Source organism: Phalacrocorax aristotelis, chromosome 2 (assembly GCF_949628215.1).
Source record: "Phalacrocorax aristotelis chromosome 2, bGulAri2.1, whole genome shotgun sequence".
Taxonomy (NCBI): Eukaryota; Metazoa; Chordata; class Aves; order Suliformes; family Phalacrocoracidae; genus Phalacrocorax; species Phalacrocorax aristotelis.
In genome coordinates, this window is record NC_134277.1 from 34614862 (window position 1) to 34638427 (window position 23566).

Below are 23566 nucleotides of genomic sequence, written 5' to 3' on the forward strand. Positions count from 1 at the left end.
GCCTGAGGAGTGCAAAACACAAGCAAAAATAATAATAATAATAATTTTTTTTAAATGGTGTACAGGAGTTTATAGAGTAGGTATAGCTCTTGACACTCTTGAGTTTTGCAGAAATACAGACTTTAGGTGGAGAGCCTTAGTACAGGAACTAGCAGAAGAGACATACTGTAGCTGGCTGAAGGTGTCCGGTCATCCACATCAATCAAAGTCCCCTCTGACCTGCTCCGTGGAATCTCTCCACTGGTTAGGGAATCTGTTGCACTGCTGGAAGTGATTGCCTCCTAGGAAACAGTTAAACATATAAAACACCAGCAAATATGCAATTTGAAAAAGGGGAAAGTGTTGAAGAATAATTGAGCTTTGCTCCTGTGATGTGACAAAAATGAAAAAAAAAGTGAAGTTATGGTTTATGAGTAAATTTATGGAGTTTGCCCAAGAGCATCACAATACTGAGTGAGTCTTACTATCTAATTTGCAGCAAACCACCAGATGCTACAGCTGCAGTACATACAATACAATACCCCGGTCCCCAGTGAAGTACAATAACTCACATAATTAAATGCCTTGCAATTGGAACTAAGCCAATTGAACAACAACTTCCATTCAGAAGGTCTTGAATAAAAACTTTTTTTAAAAAAAATAGACATCCTAATTCCTGTTTTCAGATAAGTTTGACTAGAATCAATAAAGGGGAAGAGCTAGATCTATTCCTTCCTTTGCCAGTTAATATGAAATATTTCCAACCCTTTTGGCTTTATCAGTCTTCCTATGCTCTTCCTTGAGTGAACACAAGGTCAGATTTTCCTTTTAGTCTGTACAAGAATGACTTAAAGTACCCTTCTGCAGGGCCTGTGTCAGCACAGCAGCAGCCCAGGAGAGGACATTCAGGTGTCTCCTCTTCCTTGTTTTGGATACAAGAAGTCCTGTTTGGTTTTGACCCAGTTTGCACGTGGACTGAGCCACACAAGAGCTGTAAACCAGACGCTGTGCTTGAAAGAGTCAACAGCAATCCTGTCATCGCAAGGGCAGAGCAGGAGGGGCATTGCTCTGAAGCAGGCAACGGCGGAATGAAACTCTCAAGGTACCACTGCTTAATGTTATTTTCAGCTGCCCAGAATGAGGACTTGCAGGTCTTCAAAGGAGCACTGGGTGTCCTATGTGCTGAAGTTACTGTGTCCCTGAAGGCGAAACTGTAGGAAATACAATCTTCTACACCTTTTTGTGCCAGAGAGCTCAGTAAATTAGTGCTATAAACAAAGAAATCATTTAGTGACTTTCCCAGAATCCTTTCACTGATCCTATATGTAGTGGGCTATAAATGTTGATGGGCAATAGATACATTAAGAAGTACAGATAAAAAGAAAAAAAAACCCAAAAGTTTTTTTGGGTCTGTCCACAAGATACAATAATCGGCTTTGTTGAGGAGTCTGAAATATTGCAGCCTGCTACTTCTGCAGCAGCAATTGCAGCCTAAGCAGATGTCAGCTTATCATGATCAAAATGAAGAAAAAAAAAGAAAAAAGATGCATTGGGTCTGGTTTTACTGTGGCTGTAAGAAAAAGGAATTTTCGGTTACAGTTCTAGTAGGTGATTTACGGGAAAAAGGAAGCATACCTCATATCAAAGCATTACTGAATAGAAACTGGAAGCAGGCTGTCTGTTTCCATTGCACAATGCCATGGTTTAAGACATCTTTTTTTTTTCCACGGCAAATGTAAATTGGTACTTTTTGTTCTTCCCACAAGAGCTACCTTCAGCTAATGGCAATCTGTTCAGGTGCTGATTTGCACTCAGGCAGGATGCAGGCTGAGGTCAGGCTAAGCCCAACTGTCCTCACCCAGCCGCTCTGCTGTCACAGGGCTGTACGGACTTTCAGGTACCTCTGTTACAAGAAATCTCAGATGTTGGCCTTAGAAGTCCTGATTTCAGGCAGCAGTGAAAGCTAGCCTCCAAGACTAATACTTTGTGGCTTCTGCTATTAATACCCACCAGAACCGAACTGGAAACTAAAATGCCTCCTTAATCCCAACACCGTAATTCCAAGATCTGACATCCCACACCTGTATAAAAATACCACTGTTCCTTCTGTCTCTGTTAAAAGACAGTATCTTTGATAATGTGTATGGATTTCTTCAAAGGAAATAAATTTTGCTTTGCTGCTGCATCTGAAAATTGCTCTTCAACTGCTCAGTTGAAAAACTGAATACATTGTATAAACATGCAAGATTTTTATCTTGGGCTTCTACTTCAGGGACTGAGGAGGTTTAATCACACCAGTGTAAGGTATCCATAGCCTAAAATCCCAATAAATATACAAAAAGTAAGTATACTTTTTTACAAATCCACTGTATTTGTTGCCAGCACTAATATACCTGACTGTTGATGTATTGATCAATTGACATATGAATCTAAGAACAGTTCTTTAAATAGTTAAAACACCCACAATTATTTCAGTAGCTGTATGAAGTGGGAGGCAGTAAGTAAGGATGAGGAAAGAGCACAGGGGTGCAAGTAGATGCACAGGGGCTAGAATAGGAAACCCATGGGGAAGGGGGAGGAAGAGAGAAAGAGAAAGAAAAACAATCTCTTTACACAGTGTGATTATATTGGCTGAGACATGACAACAAGATTGTATGTAGAAGTTTTATAAATGCTAAGAATTTCTGCAAATAGAATAAGCCATTTCCTAAAACTTTCCCCTTGGAACTCCTTAAAACCTTCACCGCTACCCTGGCACAAAGACAGAAAAGGCAGATACTGAAAAGGAAAACCACTTTCAAAAATAAGTCGTGCTCCCCCACCTCCGAAAACATTCCTTGCTATGAGAGCATGATGAGGGAGCCCTTGTGATTTAGGCATGTCTTCAGGTCAGCCAAGAAAAGGACAAGAGAAAGGGGAAGATGTAAACATTCCTGGGCAAAAGATGACCACGTTTGGTCAGCGTGTCAAGGGATGTGGGAAATGCTGGGGACAAGCTGTACACATGCCATCGGGTACCAGGAAATGCGCCTCCTGAACAGAATTACATGATCTGACACCAGGGCTGGGTCCCATCTCTCCCGTGTTCCAGCCTTAGTGCCGGGAATGCATAAATCCCCAGTGCCTTTGTATGAGACTAGGAAAATAAGAAAACCCAATGCTTCCCCTTTTCCATGGGTACATCCTGTGATAAAATTGCATCTCAAATGAAATTTTTGCTAGGAGACCCCTATTAATTAGGAACTTAACTGGACAAATCCAGAAGGATGATCATCCACGAGAGAAGAGAGATCAGTGCATGTGGGATATAAAGCCATGCTGATCAGTAGCAAAGGGTAAAGGTATGAAAGCCTTTTGCTGCAAAAGGAGGGAATTATGTATAGGAAGAATCAGAAGCTAAGCTTTTCATTTTCTGTAGCAACTGAGTAAGAAAGATGTAAACTGACAAGTGCTTAATGGTGCAAAGAATTATTTGACTGATGGTATGTCAGCTCACAGTGTGAAGTGAGCAGGGAATGAAGAAGTGAAGAGGTTGGAAAAAGATCAGCTGTGGAGGTGACCAGTGATTGAACCTGAGTGACTGCTGAGAGATGTGGCATTTTTCTGTATGAGAGCAAGAAACAGTTTGCCACGCGCACTCTGCTGTTCAAGCCTGGAGAGCATCGCTTGGCCCATAAGAGCGGGGGACTCAGGGTCCAAAGTGCTGCTGGCAGGCATGTTGCAGCACCATTACACAGGAAGAAAAATGCATTAGAGGAAGAAAAATGCATTAGAGGAAGAAAAACGCATTAGAGGAAGAAGAAAGTCTCAGGTAGAAAGTCCAGTTTCACAGAAATCAGGAGACAAATTTGCTGCAAATGTAATTTTTGCTGCATGTGATGCCTCTAAAAATCTCTTCCAGGTCTTTTAAAATTCAAGTGCACTTCCCCCCCACCTCACCCCAGTCTCTCTACCAAACAAAACATGTCCTGCTGTGCTTAAAAGAGTGGTAAGGAAGAAAATTTTAAAAAGCTCAAAAGCGAACACTTCCCAACTGCCTTTGCCTTCAAAAATGAGAGAGAACACATTCCTCAGTATTTTTAAAGTATTAACATCCTAGAGCAAGACACTAGCAATTTGCCTTTCATTCAACCTTAACCCTGTGCAGCCTTCTCCAAAAGCAGGTTGTATTAAGAGCAGAGCTGTCCTGTGGCAGTGTCTCCCCACGGACTCCTACATGCGCCTTACATAGATAGCACTACTCAGCCATACCATTATTCACAGTGATTCATGGCCTTTATATCCAGAGGATGCAGCTTATGCATTTGCAGAGACAGGACAAGAAACACAAACAGGTGATGGAGATGTGCCTCGTCCCTCAGGCTCGCTTTTAGCTGTCATGGGAAAGATGACTTGCTAGTTTTATAGGTTGGGTTGCTAGACTTACTTGACAAGTTTATTCTGAAAAGGGAATAAGGTATATTCATCAGAATGCTAAATACAACGTTCCTGATCTGATCAAATACTGAGTATATGGAATTATTTAAATTCTATTACATAGAGAGAAGAAAGGAATTCTAAAGAGAAAGCAATACAGCAGAGACAGATGGATTTATAAGGCACTACACATCATCATCAAGTCTCAGATTAACATGTTTCTAGCTAAACATTAGTTACAGTAATAGGTCATATTTTAACAGTCCCTTGGTACTCGTGGCCTAGAACAGCAAACAGCTTTATGCCGCTCAGAGTTTGGTGTCAGGCAGCTGGACATGAGTTTACCAATCTTTGATTACAGGGCTGAACTGTGGTTCTGTAGCTAGTGATAGTAAAAGATAGCAAACAAATCCTTCAGTTGAAGTGATAAAATCTTTGACTTCTTCTCTTAGCCTGGTGCATGTGACGCAGTCAAGGAAACACACCTGTATCTCATTCTGGACAGAGACAGAAATGGCTTTTCATGTTCAACCTCGAAAGATTTCGTCCCTATATTGCCTACTTTACTAATACTTGGCAGCAATATTAATGTTTTAGTGTGAACCTGTGACTTGTCACTTTGCCTATAATGATAGAAAAGCTTTTTCAATCTATATATCTACTAGTTTACCCTGTTGTTAAATAGTCACCAAGTTTGGTGCCTACTTTTTCAAAGTTCTGATGATTTAGCACCCTGTGGGATCCACGGAGCCATTCACGCTCCTTCCTGGACCCAGGGTTTAAGCTTTCTGCAGACCCAACATGTATCTACGCTGCTGCTTGTAACAGATGTAGTTGCTGCTTATAATATTTGATCTGAGCCAGCGTTAAAGGGTAGAGCTAGTAGTCTCAGCACTAAAAAATGGGACTTGAAGTGGGTCATCCTTTCAGTAGATTTCCACAACTTCACAAGTGGGTTTTTACAGCCTCTGCTCAGCACTGCGCGACCCAGAACTGACTGCTTTACAGCCAGGTTGGGGAACACTATGCAAGCAAAAACAACATACCATAGACACTCCCTCTACAAGTCAAGTATCCTTCTTTTCATTCCACACATCTACGCTTCTAAAATAGCTTGTTGTAATCATAAGGCCTGGAGCATTTATTTTCAGTTATAAACTTTGCATTTGGGAATATTGCTTTCCAGAAGCCTCAAGAATGTGTAGTTAAGTTTTGATGTTGTCTTTTGGGTTTCAGCTACCACTCTGAAATACTCCATGGTTTCTCTTTGGCCTCAGGAAAAAAAGAAATATGTTGCCTTCTATTTACATTACTAAATACCTTTTTAAAGAAGAGGAAATGGAAAGTAAAGATATCATTAATGACTGAATTAAAGGATCCAACTTTGTACTATCAAATTGTAATATTTCTTCTTTTTGCTGAACAGAGAAAACTTTGCAAGTTTGTTAGCTTAATTCCTCTATGAACTCATTTCCTTACCATCTCTCAAGTGGGAGCTACTGGGAATCTCAAAATTTCTGCTATTTATTTATATCCTCGTAAACTGTAGCTGTGATCATGGGTTGGTAAGTACAGGATACCTCCAAAGATGTATATTATTTTTTTACCCTGATTTCTTCTTCTCTTTTTACTAAATCAGACTTTTTCTCACATCCAAGCTGCATGCAGAAACTCCATTGGGTCTTTAACTGAGCAGCTTACCTGTCAGTGGTGAGTGGAGATAAAGCCTTAGACACCTGCACACTAGCTTGTCTTAGAGAGCACTCCCAAATCTGCATAGGATTTATCATGCTCTTCCCCAGGAAAGCCTCAAGTCTCTGCCTATAGTGCCAAAAGTCAGCTTTGCAGAGGGACAGATATAAGTTGTGGTCTTTGAGGGCAGGAAGCAGCAGTGGGAGAAAGAAGTAGCTGTAGCATTAACAGTAGTGAATGATTTACAATCTCAGAGCTAACTTCAAGGATAATAAAGGAAATTGCTTTTTTAAAAAACAGAAAAGCCTTTGTATGCCTCAGGGTCACGACAGCAAAAAAAAAAAAAAAAAGAGAGGCTTCTTCTGTCCCAAAGACTTGATTTTGGCAACATCTTCCTGTTTAACACTCTTACATTTATATATAAAAGTAGCACATCTACTATCCACTCAGAAAGCAAGTAAAAGACAACAGTTTCCAGACAATCAAATCGAAGTCAAGTAGTGAAGTAGTTCTCCATTAAGAACTCACAAACAGGCACTTCAGAGTTACATATTTCATAGAAATAATTACATTTACATTTAAGGGCCAAGGACAGGCAGGGGAAAAATCCCTCAATATCCCCTTGGTTTTCAAAATTTAAATGTATCATTTGGTCCAGTGATGTGATAACAGAAATCCTAGAAGACCCGTGCTCTCTGCACAGCATCAGGGCAAAGCAGAATACACCAAGAAACCCCCCTGCAGAGAAGCACCAGCATTTTACTCTCTCACAGCTCAAGTTCTTAACATTATAATGGTAATTAATATTAACAACAGATTTTAAGCACCTGTATCAGCTGGATATGCAGCAAATATGCAGGATGATTTTTAATGCTGTTCCAGGCTGAAAATCGTATAACAAAGCAACGTGGCCGACACTATGCCAGGACCTCGTCTTGAACATCCAACTGTAGAACTGAATTGCCTGTCAGATAGTCTGCCTCGATACTGACACTTTATTTTGGACAGATGTAGACTGAAGATTTATGGCCAAAACATGCAATGCGAACCTTGAAGTAAATTGAACCTGATATCCAGATACATACAAGGTGCCGTTACACTTCTGGTGTTCTGGTTTTAGCAAACTGAGGTGAGCGCCTGGAGAAAGATACCGAGGGACGCGCAGTGTACTGTGCTTTTGATGAGATAGGGGACTAGGAAGATCTCTTTCCATAACCACGACAGACTTTTGCTTCAGGGGAAAGGAAAAACATGTCAGAAAACCTGCACTGCCAGGTGGACCTTTTTATATGGAACCACTTTGGTTTGTTAACTTGGGGGAGACAAAAAAAACCCACAAAACACACACACCAAAAATTAAGTTAACATGGCAATACACACAGAGAGTGTGTTTTGCAATTTTTCAACTATGTCAGGCAAGCTTTCAAAATTTGTAAACTAGCCAAGAAGAAATCCCAGTTGTGTAGGGCATGAATGGGGAGTAGGAGAGGGGGACAGGACTGAAGCCAGTCACTTATTCCATATCTCCTGGGGAATATAAAGGCAGGTCAATACTGGGAGAGCAGAAACTATGGAGGATGGGTGACATGTGACCAGCTAAACACAAAAAATATTTAATAAAACAGGTAGCCACCTGTGTTGAGAAAATAATTCCATTAAATATGGTAGAAGAAAGTAAATACATTTGGCAAGGACTCCTCTGGTTGTCATTAGAGGTTAATTTAGAGAGTTAATAACTGTAAGCATAATCTTTTTGTGCATCCACAAATTACATTTTGCTCTATTTGACTGACCACATAACAGACCCAGGGAATACATAACAGCACAAATAGTATTTCTGATAGATTGTGATAATATTTACAAGGAAAGACTGATACCTGTTTTTTGTGTATTGATCTGCTTTGACTGAAGAATTTGTTTAATAGTCCTTGGCACTTCAGGAACATAGTGAAGAGAGCATCAGAGAGGGAGTCTTAATCACAGGGACACTTTCCCAGCTAGACTGCAGAAAGTGCACTTCTTTGTTGCTTTTTATGGCAATTATAGTCCCCACAATTTGGTCAGAACTCTTGTGCAGCAGCAAGACATCATCACATTTAAAACATTTGCACCTGTGTTGTTAATAATAGCTGAGTTGTCCATTAAGTTACACCTGCCAATATTATAAAGTTATTTATAACACTGTAATTTTGAAGGGAAGAAGGGAGGGGAATTCATAAAACCATATTTTGTTCTCTAAAAGCCAAACCCAATACCTCTCATTATATTGCAGACTCTCCCTTTACTTAGCAATTAATTACACATGTTCTTGACAAGAAAAATCCCCTTATTTCTATCAAATGGGTTTCCTGTTTAAATGGATAGTTTCTCCACTAATGAAGGACATTTTAATCTCTGAGTTATACTCTTAACTATTTCTTATTAACAGTATTGTTAACAGAATACTTCTACTGAAATAATGACTGCCAGATTGACTCTTAAATGGTAATGATCCAGCAACAAAAATGAAGTCAGAGGAAGATAAACTGCCTTGCAATATCAGTTCCCGTTTAATAATCTCTCTTTTATCACAGAAGACTACATATTTCAGAGGAAGAAGAAGTCCTACATATGAAAACAAGAAAGAGCTGGTTCCAGTATTGATGGTAGTTTTATAACTAAATTAAGAATTATTTTATCTTTAAAAAAAAATTCATTAGTCTACAGTATCACTGTGGATCTTCTTCTAAAGGAATGGGCAAGTTCAAGAAGATTTGAGGTAATAAGTTCCCAATCAATTCCATGCCCTTATGTGTCTAAATTTAGCTCTTAAATCTAGCTGCCTTGCAGGCTTATTGATTGAACCACCTATTCCCACCTGTTGAGAAGAGGGCCTCTATATTTTTGTTCTTTACTATTCAGTACAATAAGAATAACATGTCCAATCTCATCCACTTTTATGTAGCAGCAACAAACTCACTCTAAAAAGTGATTAAAAAAAGATTTATCTTATTTTCTTTTGCAGAAGCAAAAGTAAGGATTGCATAAGATTGTTGTTCCAAGTCTCCTCTTCCTCCAGTCCCTCTATACTTTATCCACCTTCACGCTCTTCATTGCATCACAGTGTCCAGCTGTCTTTCCAGTAGTAGTTCTTCCTCTGGTGATGCATACCATTAGCCTGGATACAATACCTTAGTGGAAAGCTAGTTTTCCCATCCAGGAAAACACCACTGTTATATTGCAATAGATAGTATTACCCACTGAAAGAATTTAAGGATGTGTATTCCCTTGTCCTGCCTCCCTGGAGGGCTCAGAGGCAGAAACTATTCCTGAGGTTCTCACCAGCCAGTTGCCTGGCCTCCAAAATTGATCAATAGACTGCTTGCACAACAAATCAAAGAAATCCCCCATGTTGGCGCAGGCATCCCTATGGTGACTTTAATCTCCCATTGTCTCTATTCACCCCCAAAAGCATCAGCAGAGCTCCAGCTTGCTCTTCCTAACAGCCCTACCCCTCAGATTGCTACAGGCACCCTACCTCCCCACTGTTTCCAGCTTATCCTTCTGAGCCAACATCACTGATTTATGAAGGCAAAATTTGATGAAGCAGCTGAGAGAGCTGCAATTGCTCAGGAGTAGCATGAGTAGGCACTATACACAGGTGGGTGCCTACTCATTCAAGAAGTCTTCCCCACTCAGCTGTATGACATCTTTCCATGCCATTCGCCATGAAGAAAACACTTAATGTTATTTCTTCTTTGCATTTAACACGGCAGTGGTAAGAAGAGAATGAAGGCATAAAGCTGTTGCTTCCTTCTTTCTTATTTCCTTCCCTAACACCACACAGGTGCACTGGCTATGACACTGTGTTGGAGATGTGGAGGGAATTAGCATAGGACAGAAAATAGGAGGTCAGTGGCTCAAGTCCTGTGAGGAAGACTCTCCACTCAAGTCACACATCTGAGGGGAAAAAACCAAAACCAATCCTTAAATTGTCATAAATTTCATACTTTTATATGCAAAAAATAGTTTAGTTGAAGGAAAATTTTCATCTGTCCCAACAAGTCTGGCTGATACCCTCAAAAAAAAAAAAAATGGCTGGACTGATGCAGTTACAAATTGCTCAGAAAGTTGGACTAAAACCAAACTTACCAAATTCCCAAACTGTCCCTCTCAGATAATGCTGCAGAAAAGCTTCAGGAAAATGATCCAGAAATGCTGTGGATTATACTCTATCAGTTCAAAATGTGTGCCCAGTTTTTTATTTAATTTATTCTGTCTCAGCAAGCTTTATTATTTTTCACCACAGCTGAAGTTATTGCCTTTTAGCAGAAGTGGAGGGCTGCAGATCTGTAACTCTTAGGTATAATCACAGCATTTCAATATGTTATCTCCAGCTTCCCCCTGGTCTGTCCCTGTCCCCTCCCCCCACCCAAAAGGAAAGCCCCCACACTCCAGTCAGTCCTGCACTCCTTCAAGAATTCCTACATGTAGTAAATACTTTTTCACTGATATAGCAGCCTCTGAAAGACCTGACCACTGTCTAGCCTTCTGAAGAAACTGGTGTCAATCCTTTGGTTTACCTCACCCTTCACAAACACTGAGCATGCTCACCTTCCAATTTCATGTAGACTGAGCAGGCTCAGTATTTTATACTATTGAGTCTCCAACAAGGCTGCAGTTCTTTGTCCTGACTGGTTTCCTACACAGAAAAAACCTGGGCGTCATTTATCATCCAAAACCACCTCTGCAGCCATATGATGCTCCATTCACTAGAAAGAATAATCACCTGGTACATGAAGTGAAACTGCTATATAGGCTACTGTCAGACTACTGAAGTAAGTTACAGAAATGGATCTGAGAGCACTAGGATATTTAAACATCATGCAAAAAAAACCCACATTAATTTCGCAACTATTACTTTGAAAGGAAAGTTTCATGCACTGCCTAGAGCTGAGGTTTTCCTGACAGACAGTCTTGCAGGAGGGGAGGCTAATCTCTCCCTGCTGGAGGAAACCACCAACAGTGTCCCATACATTGGCTATAGCAGATTGAAAGGAACAGACAATCAACTCAAATAGCACTAAACAGCCCAGGATGCAAAGTCCTTACAGGTACCAGCACAGGCCGTTTTATTCGGGATCAATGCCTCTATGAAGCTGGAGTTCCTCTAGCTGGCCAGCTTCACTCTGATCACTAATAGCAGAGTAACCTTTGCTTCAGACAGAAAGAAACCAGGTACAAGTTTACAAGTGAAATAAACTGAAATCCAGACCACACTTATAACAGCTTTTTAGTATTTTGACTTTCCTAGTTAGGAACCTGAAGGCATTGGCCAATTCAGAGAATTCAGCCTATTCAGCAACACCTTCCAAATGCCAACCCTAAAGAAACACTTCTGGTTTCATCGTCATAAGTTTACTGTCCTTGCTCCATTTGTACTGAAATGTGGGAGGAAGTATTCACTGCTTTTCCAAAAGGTCACTGACTTTGATGATCAAAGCAATTCCCTACCCATCACACCTCCTTGGCAGCAAGTCTCAAATTTTGCACCTTTAACTAGCTCCTGCCTCTCAAGATAATAAGGGTTCAAAATGTCTGTTGTGTTATATGAAATACTGCAGAATCATATATGCAAAATTCTACTGTTTTGGGTATTTTCTAACCAAATTTTTTATTTTATGGGGTTTCTACAGAGACCAACATACACACCACTTTTACAGTGTAGTTGAAAGACTTCAAATCAAGCAGCTCCCTCCTACCACTACACATGTATCCTTGCCATCACTGTCAGAGATTCCTTGGTTAAAGTATGCAACTGTCACAATGTGTAGATATCATTTTAATATTTAACTTATAAACATCAAATCAAACACACACTTTGATGTGTGATAGCAAGTTACTTCGCTTAAGACATTTTTCCTTGGTTGTAGTGAGACAGGAGTCTCCTGCTACATTCCTTTGCTACAGACACATGTAATCCTGTCTGTGCAATTTACTGGCTGAGATTTTCAGTTTCCTTTTTATGGCAATTATTCTTCTATGTTTCAGGCCATTGATCATGACAAGCAGGTATTTGCAGAACATAGGATTCTCCAACAAAGAGCTGTCTAGTTCAAAAAAGGAAAGAAAAGCATGAATTATGAAAATCAAAACTCTAAATATGTCTGCTTCCAAAGCTTTATCTAAACTTTAATTTGGCAAGTATTGTTGGAGGTGCATGGTCCAAATGTTGTCCAGCATTAAGTTAGTTTAGGTCAGCTCCTGACAGATCACAGTCCAGGGTTGTATTTGTATAGGTTGTTTCATCTGTAATAAAAAGAAATGTGTACAACTTTGCTCAAAACTTGCATTGTCATGATCTAAAAAAGTCTATAATGTAGTTTTTCTGTTACCTATTGTATAGCTATGTGAAATCCATCAGAAGTGAGACATATCAGTCAGCAGATCATCAGTAAAAACATGCAAAGATATTTGTCTAACTTAGTGAGAGTTCTAATCTTCAGAACTTCAGGAGATCCCACTCGACTTCACACCAAGCAGAAATGACCATATGCTCAGACAGTCTTGACGAACGTAGCTAAACAGTTTGTTCTGTTGTGAAAGTTAGTTCAGATCATTTTATTTTACAGTGCAAAATCTTCTCGCATTGCTGATTTTAGCAAGATTTTACAATGGTAAGTCAGTGTCTGTCGTCATCATTCAGTACCCTGAATCACTAGCATCCACACAAGTAATTTTGTTTTAAAGTTTTTTGGAGATTAGCATTAAAAAACCCTAAGGCTTAACCCACAATCCGTATGTGAACTTTTTGCCTGGAGGGAAAGAGAGTGAGCTTTCAATCCACTTTCTCCATAATAGGAGAGATGTGATTTGCCACCTAAGAAACATGTAGGTTTTTCAGCCTCCCAGATCTACTTGTCCCAAGAGGAATGGGGCTCGAGACACACAGATTTTGGCACCACAGGCATGGAAGCTCAAAACCTGGCAGCTCCTATAGTTGCCAGACTGTTTTAGAATCACTAAATTTGATTTATTCACAGATTTCAAAGCCAAAAGAAACAAAGAAATAATCTTTACTCTTCCTATGCAAAATCAAGGCCTCAGCTTTTACCTAGCTGTTATTGTGCCAAGTTGAATACTTTTTATTGAACTGAAACTGTTTTAAAAAAAAATCCAATTTTGAGCCCCAGGGCTTATGTTTATATTCTTTTGGGACCAATACCAGGGTTCTTTTTAACTTTTTCATTTATATCCCGGTAGAACTAGCTGGAATAGTATCCTGCTAAGCTTTGTACAAATATATAGCAAGTACAGCCTGGTCACAAGGAACTGATTGTTTAATGGACAAGACAAGGAAGGGCAGGGATGGGGGAAAAATGGAGACAGACGAGTTTACAGATGGAAAGAATAAAACACAAAGAAACTTATAGCCACATTCCAGTGTCTTCCACCCCTACTGTAAGAACTGCGTAAACATGTGCTAACCCCTTGAAAATCCTGGTCCAAACAACTTGTCCCAGACCACTCAGGAAATTGGTGACAGAGCACAGGATGTGCAAGTGCCATGGGAAGAAAACTGCCACCAAGATCAGGTCTTTGAAAGTGACTGCATAAATATCACAAGAGCTCTTCTCTGTCCCAAAGTGTTCACACCCTGAAAAGGCAACTAACTTGAGAGCAAGGCAGGTATTCATAACACCTCCTGACAGCCTTTGGCATTGCTAGGTTTGGCCTCCCTTTCCAGCTATGAGCAGAAATCAAATACCAAAATCAGATACAAGGAAACTGTAGCTATGCGTAATAGGTAGCAGAAAATTACTGACATACACAGATACACATAAACCCCATACTGTTTTCTGTCTCATGTTTTCATTTGCCTGGTAAAACAACTGACCAGTAGCCAAGCTTAGAAGTCTGGGATCATTTATTACCTTTATTTTTTAATAAATAAATAAGTAAATAAAAAAATCACAGTGATGATGAATGCAACTTGCATTAAGGTCAACCCTCAAACAAATTGTCCTTCTGCTTCTGCTACCATATACTACAGGAGATGAGGAAAACTATGGAAATTCTTACTTTTCTGGGGAGCACATCACTAGTGCATACAGTACCTCCTACTTTGTGTTTTGTGACTGGAGTACAATCGTTACCGCTAAAAATAAACGAAGGAATTCCAAGGTGCGACAGGCTCTCTTAGATATTTTCCAGATTAGTAGCATCTGCTTGGCAGCCATATTAGCAGCCACCCAACAGTGCAAACCAGGCAAGTTACTGTGGATGGGATCCAGCTGGCAGAGCCTAAGTACCTGCACTCTGCAGACAAAAAGGAAACTCTGAGAGCCATTGAATTCACCTCTTTCTCTCCACTGGTGAGATCTTTAAGTTATTTATGTTAGGATGATGCATGTATTAAGCACTTAAAACTAGATTCACACAGACACCTGAGTCCAAATGCTTCTTAGTGGTCCAGAAAAAGCAGTTATCTCACTGGGGAAGCTATGCTAGCTTCCCACACTCTCCTCAAAACTGTATGGAGTTTAGTCTGAAAGCTTTTAAGCTTGGTTCGATTAGTGTTACCCATGTCCCATGTACCATCTAGCTGTAGATGGTACACAACTTTGCTTCTTGTCACCTTGTAGTAGTCTATTTATCCTGTACATGGAAAGTGAGGGGACAGGTTTGAGTTTAGCTTTCCTCTTCTCATCCCTTGAGACAAATGTTATGAACTCTTCAGTCAGAAGCTGCTTCTGCTGAGAACTGTTAGATGTTTCCTTAGAGAGCTAATGAGTTTTTACAAATGTATTTGTGATGTTACCCTTTCACTTGATGGTTGTACGCAATTTACTGGAAGCAAGATAACAGTCTCAGTCCAGAGATGAAGAACTGGTGTCCACACAAATGAACAGATCACATCTCAAATAGGAAGAAGAAAGAAAAAAAAAATCACAGAGCAGAAGAACAAAACTGGCATTACTCATGTTCGTAGCACTATAATTTCACATGGAGCAACAAGTGACAATTTGTGCTGCAGAAATTAGGGCAGTACTATGAATAAATTGAGAATTCTTGTCTCCCTGCTGCATCATGCCCCTCCCACCTTTACAGAGATCCTGTTAAATTAAGGCTAGTGGATCAGAGGGAGTGAACTCATAGAAAGGTTATCATCAAATCATAGGCTTTTCTTCAGGGCTCAGATTTGATATTGCATGAGATCACATACGAATAAAAACAAACCACCTAAAAGTCTTGCCAGCTGCCCTTCCTCTCCCCCCAGGTATTTTAGACAAAGTAATTTCCTTTTAATTACACAGCTTAGTATGTGTAGAAATACAGCTTATTCTCCATGTAAATACACATCTAAAGTTTGGTCCCAATTAGATCATAGGACCAAAATTAGGCTGTAGGATCTGCCACTAACAGGTCACAAACTTCAAGTCTACTCGTGAAAGTTTTGGTTTTTTACAGACAAAGGCTCATATGGGAACTTGAAAAATCCTTGTCAAGTTATTGCACAAATGTTTTGCCATACGGCATATTGCAGCCAGTGGGAAAGAAGCTGTTTGGTTTAGCATGATTACAAGGTAGCTGGACAAGCAATGCTGGTGGCAGTTCATATTAGTAAGTAAAGACACAGCCTGAATTAATACCATTATATCTAACTAGAGGTCAGTGCAGATTAAAGTACGAGCCAATACATTTTATAATCAATTGAAATATTTTTGAACTCCCAATTAATGCAGGAAAGTAGTATATACCTCCATGGAGAGAGACACAGGGTTTAAAGAATTAATTCAGAGCAAGCTTGGAATAGAACTAAGGCCAAATCTCCCAAGTTTTTAAGGTATTAGACAAGAGACAAGATCATCTGGCACTGCACTTGAGGCTAAGCCTGCTCTTGGGGATGCTGTCTGACTGGGTGGCTGGCTGCCTGGCTGCTCCAGAAAGCAGCAGTCCTACATCTCCTTTGCATCAACACTGGCACTTATCTGGTCTCACTGGGAGCTGGCCCAGGCACCGATGAGTCAGTGTTCACCTGTGCTGGCCTGTGGGAAGTAATGGCAAGGTATGAGAAATGGGACTGCCCCATTCAGCAGCAGGTAGCCATTAGAGGAGCTTAAATGTAGTGCCAGAACTTACCCAAAGTAAAATGGCATCTGCCTACCTCACAGGTATGTTGTAAAGAGGAACACAAAGATTATTAAGTACTCCAGTGTCTCCAGTGAAGGCAGACTTCCTCTAATAATTCAAAAAGATCCTTTCCCCATTGAGAATGCTGAAGAAAATGGCAAAGAGATTCAACTATTTACATTTTGAATTCAAATAATTGACATCCAGAGTCTTTATTAAATACAGATCCCAGACAGAAGACCTAGGAGAATCTCTTCTGGCCTGCCAGAATACTCATGGGTTTCCAGACCATTTCCTCCTGCAGAGGCACCCATACAGCAAGGGGGAGGCAGCGTTTGGGGGTACATAATGCAGTTTTCAACTAAACAATCAGCCAGCTTCCTGAGCAGGCTGGCTTGCAAGGTGAAGTTCAGCTATGGAAGGGAAGGACTTCGACTGTTGCAGAAATTAAGCAGTATAGGCCTTTTACAAAATTCCTTGAAAAAAATGTCTGGATAGATCCAAACCTAAAAGCTTTTCCTCTCCACCATGAGGACACGAAACCAGAGCCCAAAATGTCACTTGCTGCAAGCTATAAAACTTTGTTTCAGTTTTCTGAAGTTTTCAGTGGGTCAAAGCCCTGATTCAGCTTCACCACTGCTCCTTAGTAAGGAAGTACTCCAGTGCCTCATCTTATTGAAGTATACAATAGACCCTTTGAGCAAATACTGGAGGCAAGAAAGGGAAGGTCAACAGAAAGTGTTATGGCAGTGTTTGCTCACAAACCGAAGTTCTAACAGTAGGGCAGATATGAAGAACTACTGGAAAGCCTAATGAATTGAACAGCATAAGATTAAGTTTCCTGTAGCTAAAAACATGAAGAGGAACTTTCAGAGGAGCAATTTAAAAGTACTCATACACGTTGATTTCTAAACTCGTTGTAGTTTCTTAGAAAAAGTTTAAGCATGGTCCTCAGCAATTTAACTAAGGTGTTTGCCCAATGTTCAGAAATGCAAATAAGATACCAGTCTGTACTGAGAAGCAGATGAAAATATGGTGAAATATTACAGAGACAATACTTTTTTTTTTTTCCATGAATATATGACCTCACCTTTACTTTGGAGTTAAGCTTCTGAAAAAAACCTATCTACTCTAAAAATGTAGAGTTGAAGGAGACAAACTGAAATGCACTCTAGAAAGAGAGTAAGAGATGAGAGGAGAAGTAGTTAAAAAGATAGAAGGTCAAATTAGACTAATCTTTTTGTGGTAGCAGCAGAGTCTGGGAACTTCAGGAAAGGGATGCTGTTGAAATAGCTCCTTTTGTCCTCTTCAGTCATGTTCCATTTCCCATTGCGGGACCTGTGAGGTAACTTAGGATCCTATGTAGTATTTTGTAGCAGAAGGGATGTAAAAGCCTACAGTTCCAGCCAGAGCTATGGCTTGCTCTTTTACAAATTTTTTTGCAAGTACGCACCACAGTTTGTGGTGCAGAAATTTGCCATACTTCAGCTGCCACTACCATAGAGCTCAGCTCTTCAGACAGGACATCCTTCAGAGACCACCAGGTTCAGTTGACTAAACAGCTGTTCCATGCAAAAAGCCAATCTTTTGGTTTTTACAGCAGCACGGTTTATATTTCTGCATTGTATGAGCTTTTGGTGTTTCTTCCACCTATTTTGTATTCACATTTCAAGGGTGGACTTTCTTACAGGGATTTACACCAAAGTTTACAGCAGCCTAAACATGTGTAGTTTCTCAAGGAGCTTGAGTTTATCTGTTGTGGAAAATAGAGAGGAAAGGCATGCAACTTCACAGGCAGGGAATTTCAAAGCTTTTTCTTCCCTTGGATACCCTTCATAGAAATCTCTCAGAGACAGTCCACCAAACACAAATATTCTTGGGCCACAGGCCAAAAATTACTATGACAAAGAGTTAAAAGAAAGCTGAATAACAAAGAAGAGTGCAATTGGACCCAATTAGCCATTCTCATAATAAGGGGAGAAAGGGGGGAAGAGAGACAGCACAACATTTGAAACCAAACATTTAAATGATCAGTAAGCCTTCTATTGTAACATATAATTAGCCTGTTGAACACATTCCCACAAGATATTGTTGTACCATATAGTTCAGTGAATACGACCGTAGGTATTCCTCGTTTTTAATGCACCCAGGGTAAACACTATTTTATGGCTTCTAGCATGGCAATAACCACCTTGTACTTGTAAAACCCATTGTATATCTCCCACCCAACACAGGCACTGTGCAACTGGTTTCAGTGCGTAAGTTCTGTGTTGGAGCATTTCACTGTAACCGCTGTCAAATACATGGTTTTGGGCTAGGGAAAGTGTTGCCAGTGTGGCAATTTGCACCTCCCCAAGTTCTACAAATACAAATTATTCCCTCCCTCCTTCCCTCCCTCTCTCACTTACTCAGGAGGGTGCCTATTGCCTTTCGTAGTAAAGTCAGTCAAAAATTATTTCCAAACTGTTCAGATTTTGAACCCGTCTCCTTAAAAAAAGAAATCTATATTAATGAAGAGGTGTTACTAGCCGAGTGGTAATAACAGGTGGGAAGAGAACAAGAACTGTTTCTTTCTTGTCTTTCATTTAAATGGTTCTATTTTTAAACAGACCAGCCAGCTCTGCCTGTCATTTTTTAGCCATAAAGGGAGTTGGTTCAAGGTCTGTCAGCATGATAGGTCTTGCCTCAATTTAGCCTGGATGTTACTTTTCAAGTATTCTTTTAATAGACAACTAATATTTTAAAGTTCAGAAGTATATGTGCTCTTTAAACTCTATTTTTCTGATTTCTAGTAGCTGTCTTGTTAGAAGGGAGGATCGTTATGCAGTGTTCAGCACCCTATTGAACACTCCCGATACCCAACACACAAAGTCAGGAGCCAGTATGGGAAGAGGAGTATTTAAATTCATATAATGCTTCAGTAAAGCCAAACAACCAACCCCAAACCCCACAAACGCACACACACACACACGCACACGCCTACAGTGGCTTATTTCACAACAGAAAAAAGACAGAGAAGTCCAGCTTAATATTGGTTGATACAAAATTGTAAGAGGTTCACCATTATTTATGCTCTCAGAAAAGGCAATCACCAGCACTTAGAAAGCACCGTGCCTTTCTCCATACATCCCAAACCACCCTAGGGTACAATATCATGCAATTCAAAATGTACATGGATTCTGTACCTTCTCCAGAGGCACCTGGCACTAGCTACAGCCAAAAAGAGAGGATCAGGCTGCAGCATGAGTATGAGGTAAAAACTTACTTAGGTATTTCAGTCCTTCCAAAGTATTTTAAACAAAAAACAGCCGAAGATATCTGAAAGAAAAAAGCAAACTCACCATTCTGGAAACTAAGAGCTTTGTCCTAGATCCAAATTATGTCGTTGCTCAAGACATCAGCACTGTTGAAGGAACACTTTTTCTTGCTCCAGCATCGAAAACTCCAGTGTGCCTAAGGTTCAGGTAGGTGCTGGGAGCACACCTAGTAAGCCTCCCTCTTAGGGGTGCTGAGCAATGCCTGCTGGAATGTGCAGTCTAGCAGGCACCTGGCACCATTTGTTCAAACAGACAGGAAGGAGCGATGGAACTACATTACCCATAATTGCCTTCAGCAGGTTTATGATTACACCTGAAACCAGGAGAGGTAGCGTGGGAGTTTCGCCTTAGGGAGGAAAGATAGGCATGAACAGGAAAGAAGGGGGAAGCATGTGTTCCTTGTGTGCCGCTGGAAGAGAGGGTTTTCTACTTTCACACACCATGCTGCAGACATATTGAACTTTCTGGGAGGGGGACAAAGGATGGCCTTCTGATAAAGTTCAAGTTTAGAAATAATTAGATTTACAGGCAATGAACACAGTGACCAAAATTGCATGAACCTGTATGACCGGTTTGGGCATCTCTGTGCATGTGAGAGAATCAGACAAGTGGGTATGAGGAAGCAAGTGAAGGAGGGGTGGAAACGGCCTGAGAAGACATCTGCAGAGCAGGGAAAGCAGAGACATTCAGGTGGGTGGTGGGGAAAGAGTTCCTTTCTGGTTCCATGAGCTTGAGAAAACACCAAGATTTCCCAGACATTATATTGCAGGTGTTTTTCTCAGTGATTTCAGCATTATGTGGGATAAGGTTGATAAAGATTAAAGGGACAAAGACTATAGCCACAGAGAGATAAACGGTCTTTGAACCAGGAACGTTGTGGGGAGTTGGTAAAGACATGATTTGCCTGTCCTGTTGTTATTTGCTACCTGTGTTTTTGTGGCACTTAGGACTCACAGCTGAAACTCCCCTTTGATGAAAAGAGGCTTCACAGGCTTTCTAAGCCTGCCTCCAAAAAGCTGAAGTATAAATCAAAGAGGATTAAAAAAATTGAGAAAGGCAGAATCTGGGTTGTTTATGGAGGAGATAGTGTCAATATTGGTGGGCAATTTCTACCAGATAAGCTACTTGCCAAAATAAGTGGTTCTGTTTGACCAGGGCTGGTAGCAGAGTGGAGAGAGACTCAGCATATAGTCTCATCTGGGAAAAAATGAAGTTGAAATGGTGCCAACACCACTTCAACTAAATGGTCAATCCGTTGCAGCACCATTCAGTTATTCAGAGAACAGAACACTTTCCCTCCCCCTCCCAAAATCCAGAAAACAGTCTTTCTCAGCTGACTAAATGGCTTTTTGGTTTAGGAATCTCTTCTATTTTGTATAATAAAGTAAGGCATTGACTGTGTCAAAGATGAAAAAAGAGATGCCCCATCTCCAAATGCTTTAACAAACTAGATATATTGTTGAGAGCACTTTGCCCTGCTGTCAGAAGCAGGAGGTTAGAGTAACACAGCAGGGTTATTCACTTTGTACTAAAACTACCTGTTAAAAAAAAATTAAGTCATTTCTACTCCCACTGCCTCTCTAATAGTGTAGTTTAGAAATTCAAGTTCTGGAAATAGATTATGTAGGGCAGATAAAGCTCTGTCAGACACCAGAAGAGAAATATTTCCAGAGACACTTAGTGTCCTACTCAGAGCTATTAAGAAAGCAAGTATTTAATTTTTGTTACATATTTCATTTTCTGGGGTTTGGGGTTTTTTTTTGAGGTAGGCACTGCCTATGGCATGTCTCTAATACTAATGACAATGACACCGCAAGCAAGTTGAAACTCACTGTTGTGCTAATATAATTTAATAATAAATTAAGATCTTGGTATCTTAAACTCTAAATTGCAACCCCTTTTCTGTCATCTCAGGCTACTCCTTAAAATTTCCATTTAGATAAGATACTTTTCCCCAGACTTTATTTCTCTGAATGGGCCATTAGCTCATAACGGAAATGTTGGTTCCCAGTAGGATTTTCAGAGCCAAATGTTTTTGACAATCCATTCTTCCGATTCAAATAATAGTTTGAAAAATAGTAGTGGTATTTTACCTTAAACAGGAAGACTTAAGTTTAGGCTGATGATTTTTAACATACCTTTTCATAGGGATGAATCGAAAATTAATTAAATATAATATGCTTCTCAACTGTTTCTCAGCTAGAAAATCACTATAGGGGATATTTGTACCCATAGCTTTGTGGGACCCTGCTGACCCACATAAATCATCTACAGGATTTCAGTTCACCTTTGGACCTCAGAAAAGGGTTTGGGTATTAACATAGTCTATCTGGGTTTTCTGTACAAGGCTGACCAATTATTAGTTCCCATATTTTTATTAAACTCTGCCACTTCGGTCTTGCTGCATAACGGAGTTTACCTTGAAGGCATCTCAAGTAGGTGTTTAAAAGACAGCACTGCATATCCTGCTACCTCTCCACAAACAGATCTGACCAGTCAGCTTCCATTTCCAGACTCCGCTGAAACTCATACTTTGCAACAACTTTCCTTTGAACATCATTTGATGAGACACTGAGGTTTTCTGCAGCTTGACTCTTTTTCAAGGCAAAGTCTCCCAGAAAGCAGATTTAGACTGTTAGGACTTAGGAATGCTAAGTATTATATGGACAGTTAATACACAATTTCATGTGTTTAATTAACTGTGCTGTTTGTGTACAGGGGAAACCCACATGATGTACACACAGACGAAAGCAATTGAAGATGCTCACGAGCTCATTTGGCAATATATTTTTCACATTTTTTGTTTGCTAAACTCAATCCACTTCTCAGATATATTTCTGTCATTTAAATCAATGGAATTTGGGGAGGAATATTTTGGGACAGGAGTGGGACCTATGAGATTGGTTTTGATATTTTGAAATGGAAAGTTTGAAAGCTGGTTACACATATCTGTAGGAAGCCCTGGGTGAAAGCTGGACATGATGGGTCAGTCCGTGTGAACGCAATGACTGGTGTAGTGAGAGCAGGAGAGCTGGTCTGCAGCAACTACGGCTGACAAGTCCAGGGCACAAGCAACATCATGGGATACTTAATTCACTATGGCAGCGGCTGAACACCACCAAGCCACATCCTTTGGCTTTTGCAACTTTGCTGGTAGTGTTGGCAGGATCCTGGAAAGCTTGGGAGCATAAACAATCACATTCTGGTTTCACATTACATAACATACATGAAGTGGCAGCTATTTCACAGAATCACAGAATCACAGATTCACAGATTTCTTCACTTTTCCTTTGATTACATCATGGGCTTTCCACTTCATTGATTTTTTCCTTTTTGTTTGTTTAAATAACTCCATATTTTGACAGCTACACCTAGCAATGATTGCAGGGTCAAAGGGCTTACTTCAGTTCTGTCTGTAAACATATTTGTCTGCAACAGATTGAGTAGCTGGGGCACAAAGTAGCATATCTTTTTGGACCTGATTTCAGTTTTGCTGAAGTTCTTATCAGAAAAATTATAAACACCAAGGCTTCAGTACACATTACATATTGTTCTCACCTCGTTTGTTCCAGTCATTCCTAAAGCTCCTGAGAAAACAAGTATGAACCCCCTGCCCATCAAACCATTACAAAAGGGGCACCGTTGAGAAGAGCAATGAAGCTGGTGAAGGGTCTGGAGAACAAGTCTTATGAGGAGCAGCTGAGGGAACCGAGGTTGTTTAGTCTGGAGAAGAGGAGGCTGAGGGGAGACCTTATCACTCTCTACAGCTACCTGAAAGGGGGTGGTAGCGAGGTGGGGGTTGGTCTCTTCTCCCAAGTCACTAGTGATAGGACAAGAGGGAATGGCCTCAAGCTGCATCACGGGAGGTTTACACTGGATATTAGGAAAACTTTCTTTACTGAAAGAGTGGTCAGAAATTGGAACAGGCTGCCCAGAGAGGTGGTGAACATCATCCCTGGAGGTGTTCAAAAAATGTGAAGATGTGGCACCTCAAGGCATGGTTTAGGAGACCTGGTAGTGTTGGGTTGATGGTTGGACTTGATGATCCT

The 23566-nt window shown here is 40.3% G+C and overlaps 1 protein-coding gene across 2 annotated transcripts in view; it reads right to left on the bottom strand.

Moving 5' to 3' along the window:
* The window catches only part of MACC1 (MET transcriptional regulator MACC1), a 35041-nt gene extending 15341 nt beyond the window's left edge, over positions 1-19700 (bottom strand). For both annotated transcript variants that reach the window (XM_075082987.1, XM_075082990.1), the window contains exons 1-2: positions 19542-19700; positions 167-281 (exon numbers count right to left, since the gene is read on the bottom strand). In XM_075082987.1, coding sequence (XP_074939088.1) covers positions 167-281; positions 19542-19544 — 118 coding nt within the window. In that variant the 5' untranslated portion in view covers positions 19545-19700. The remainder of the gene's footprint in view (positions 1-166; positions 282-19541) is intronic.
* Positions 19701-23566: the final 3866 nt, after the last annotated feature.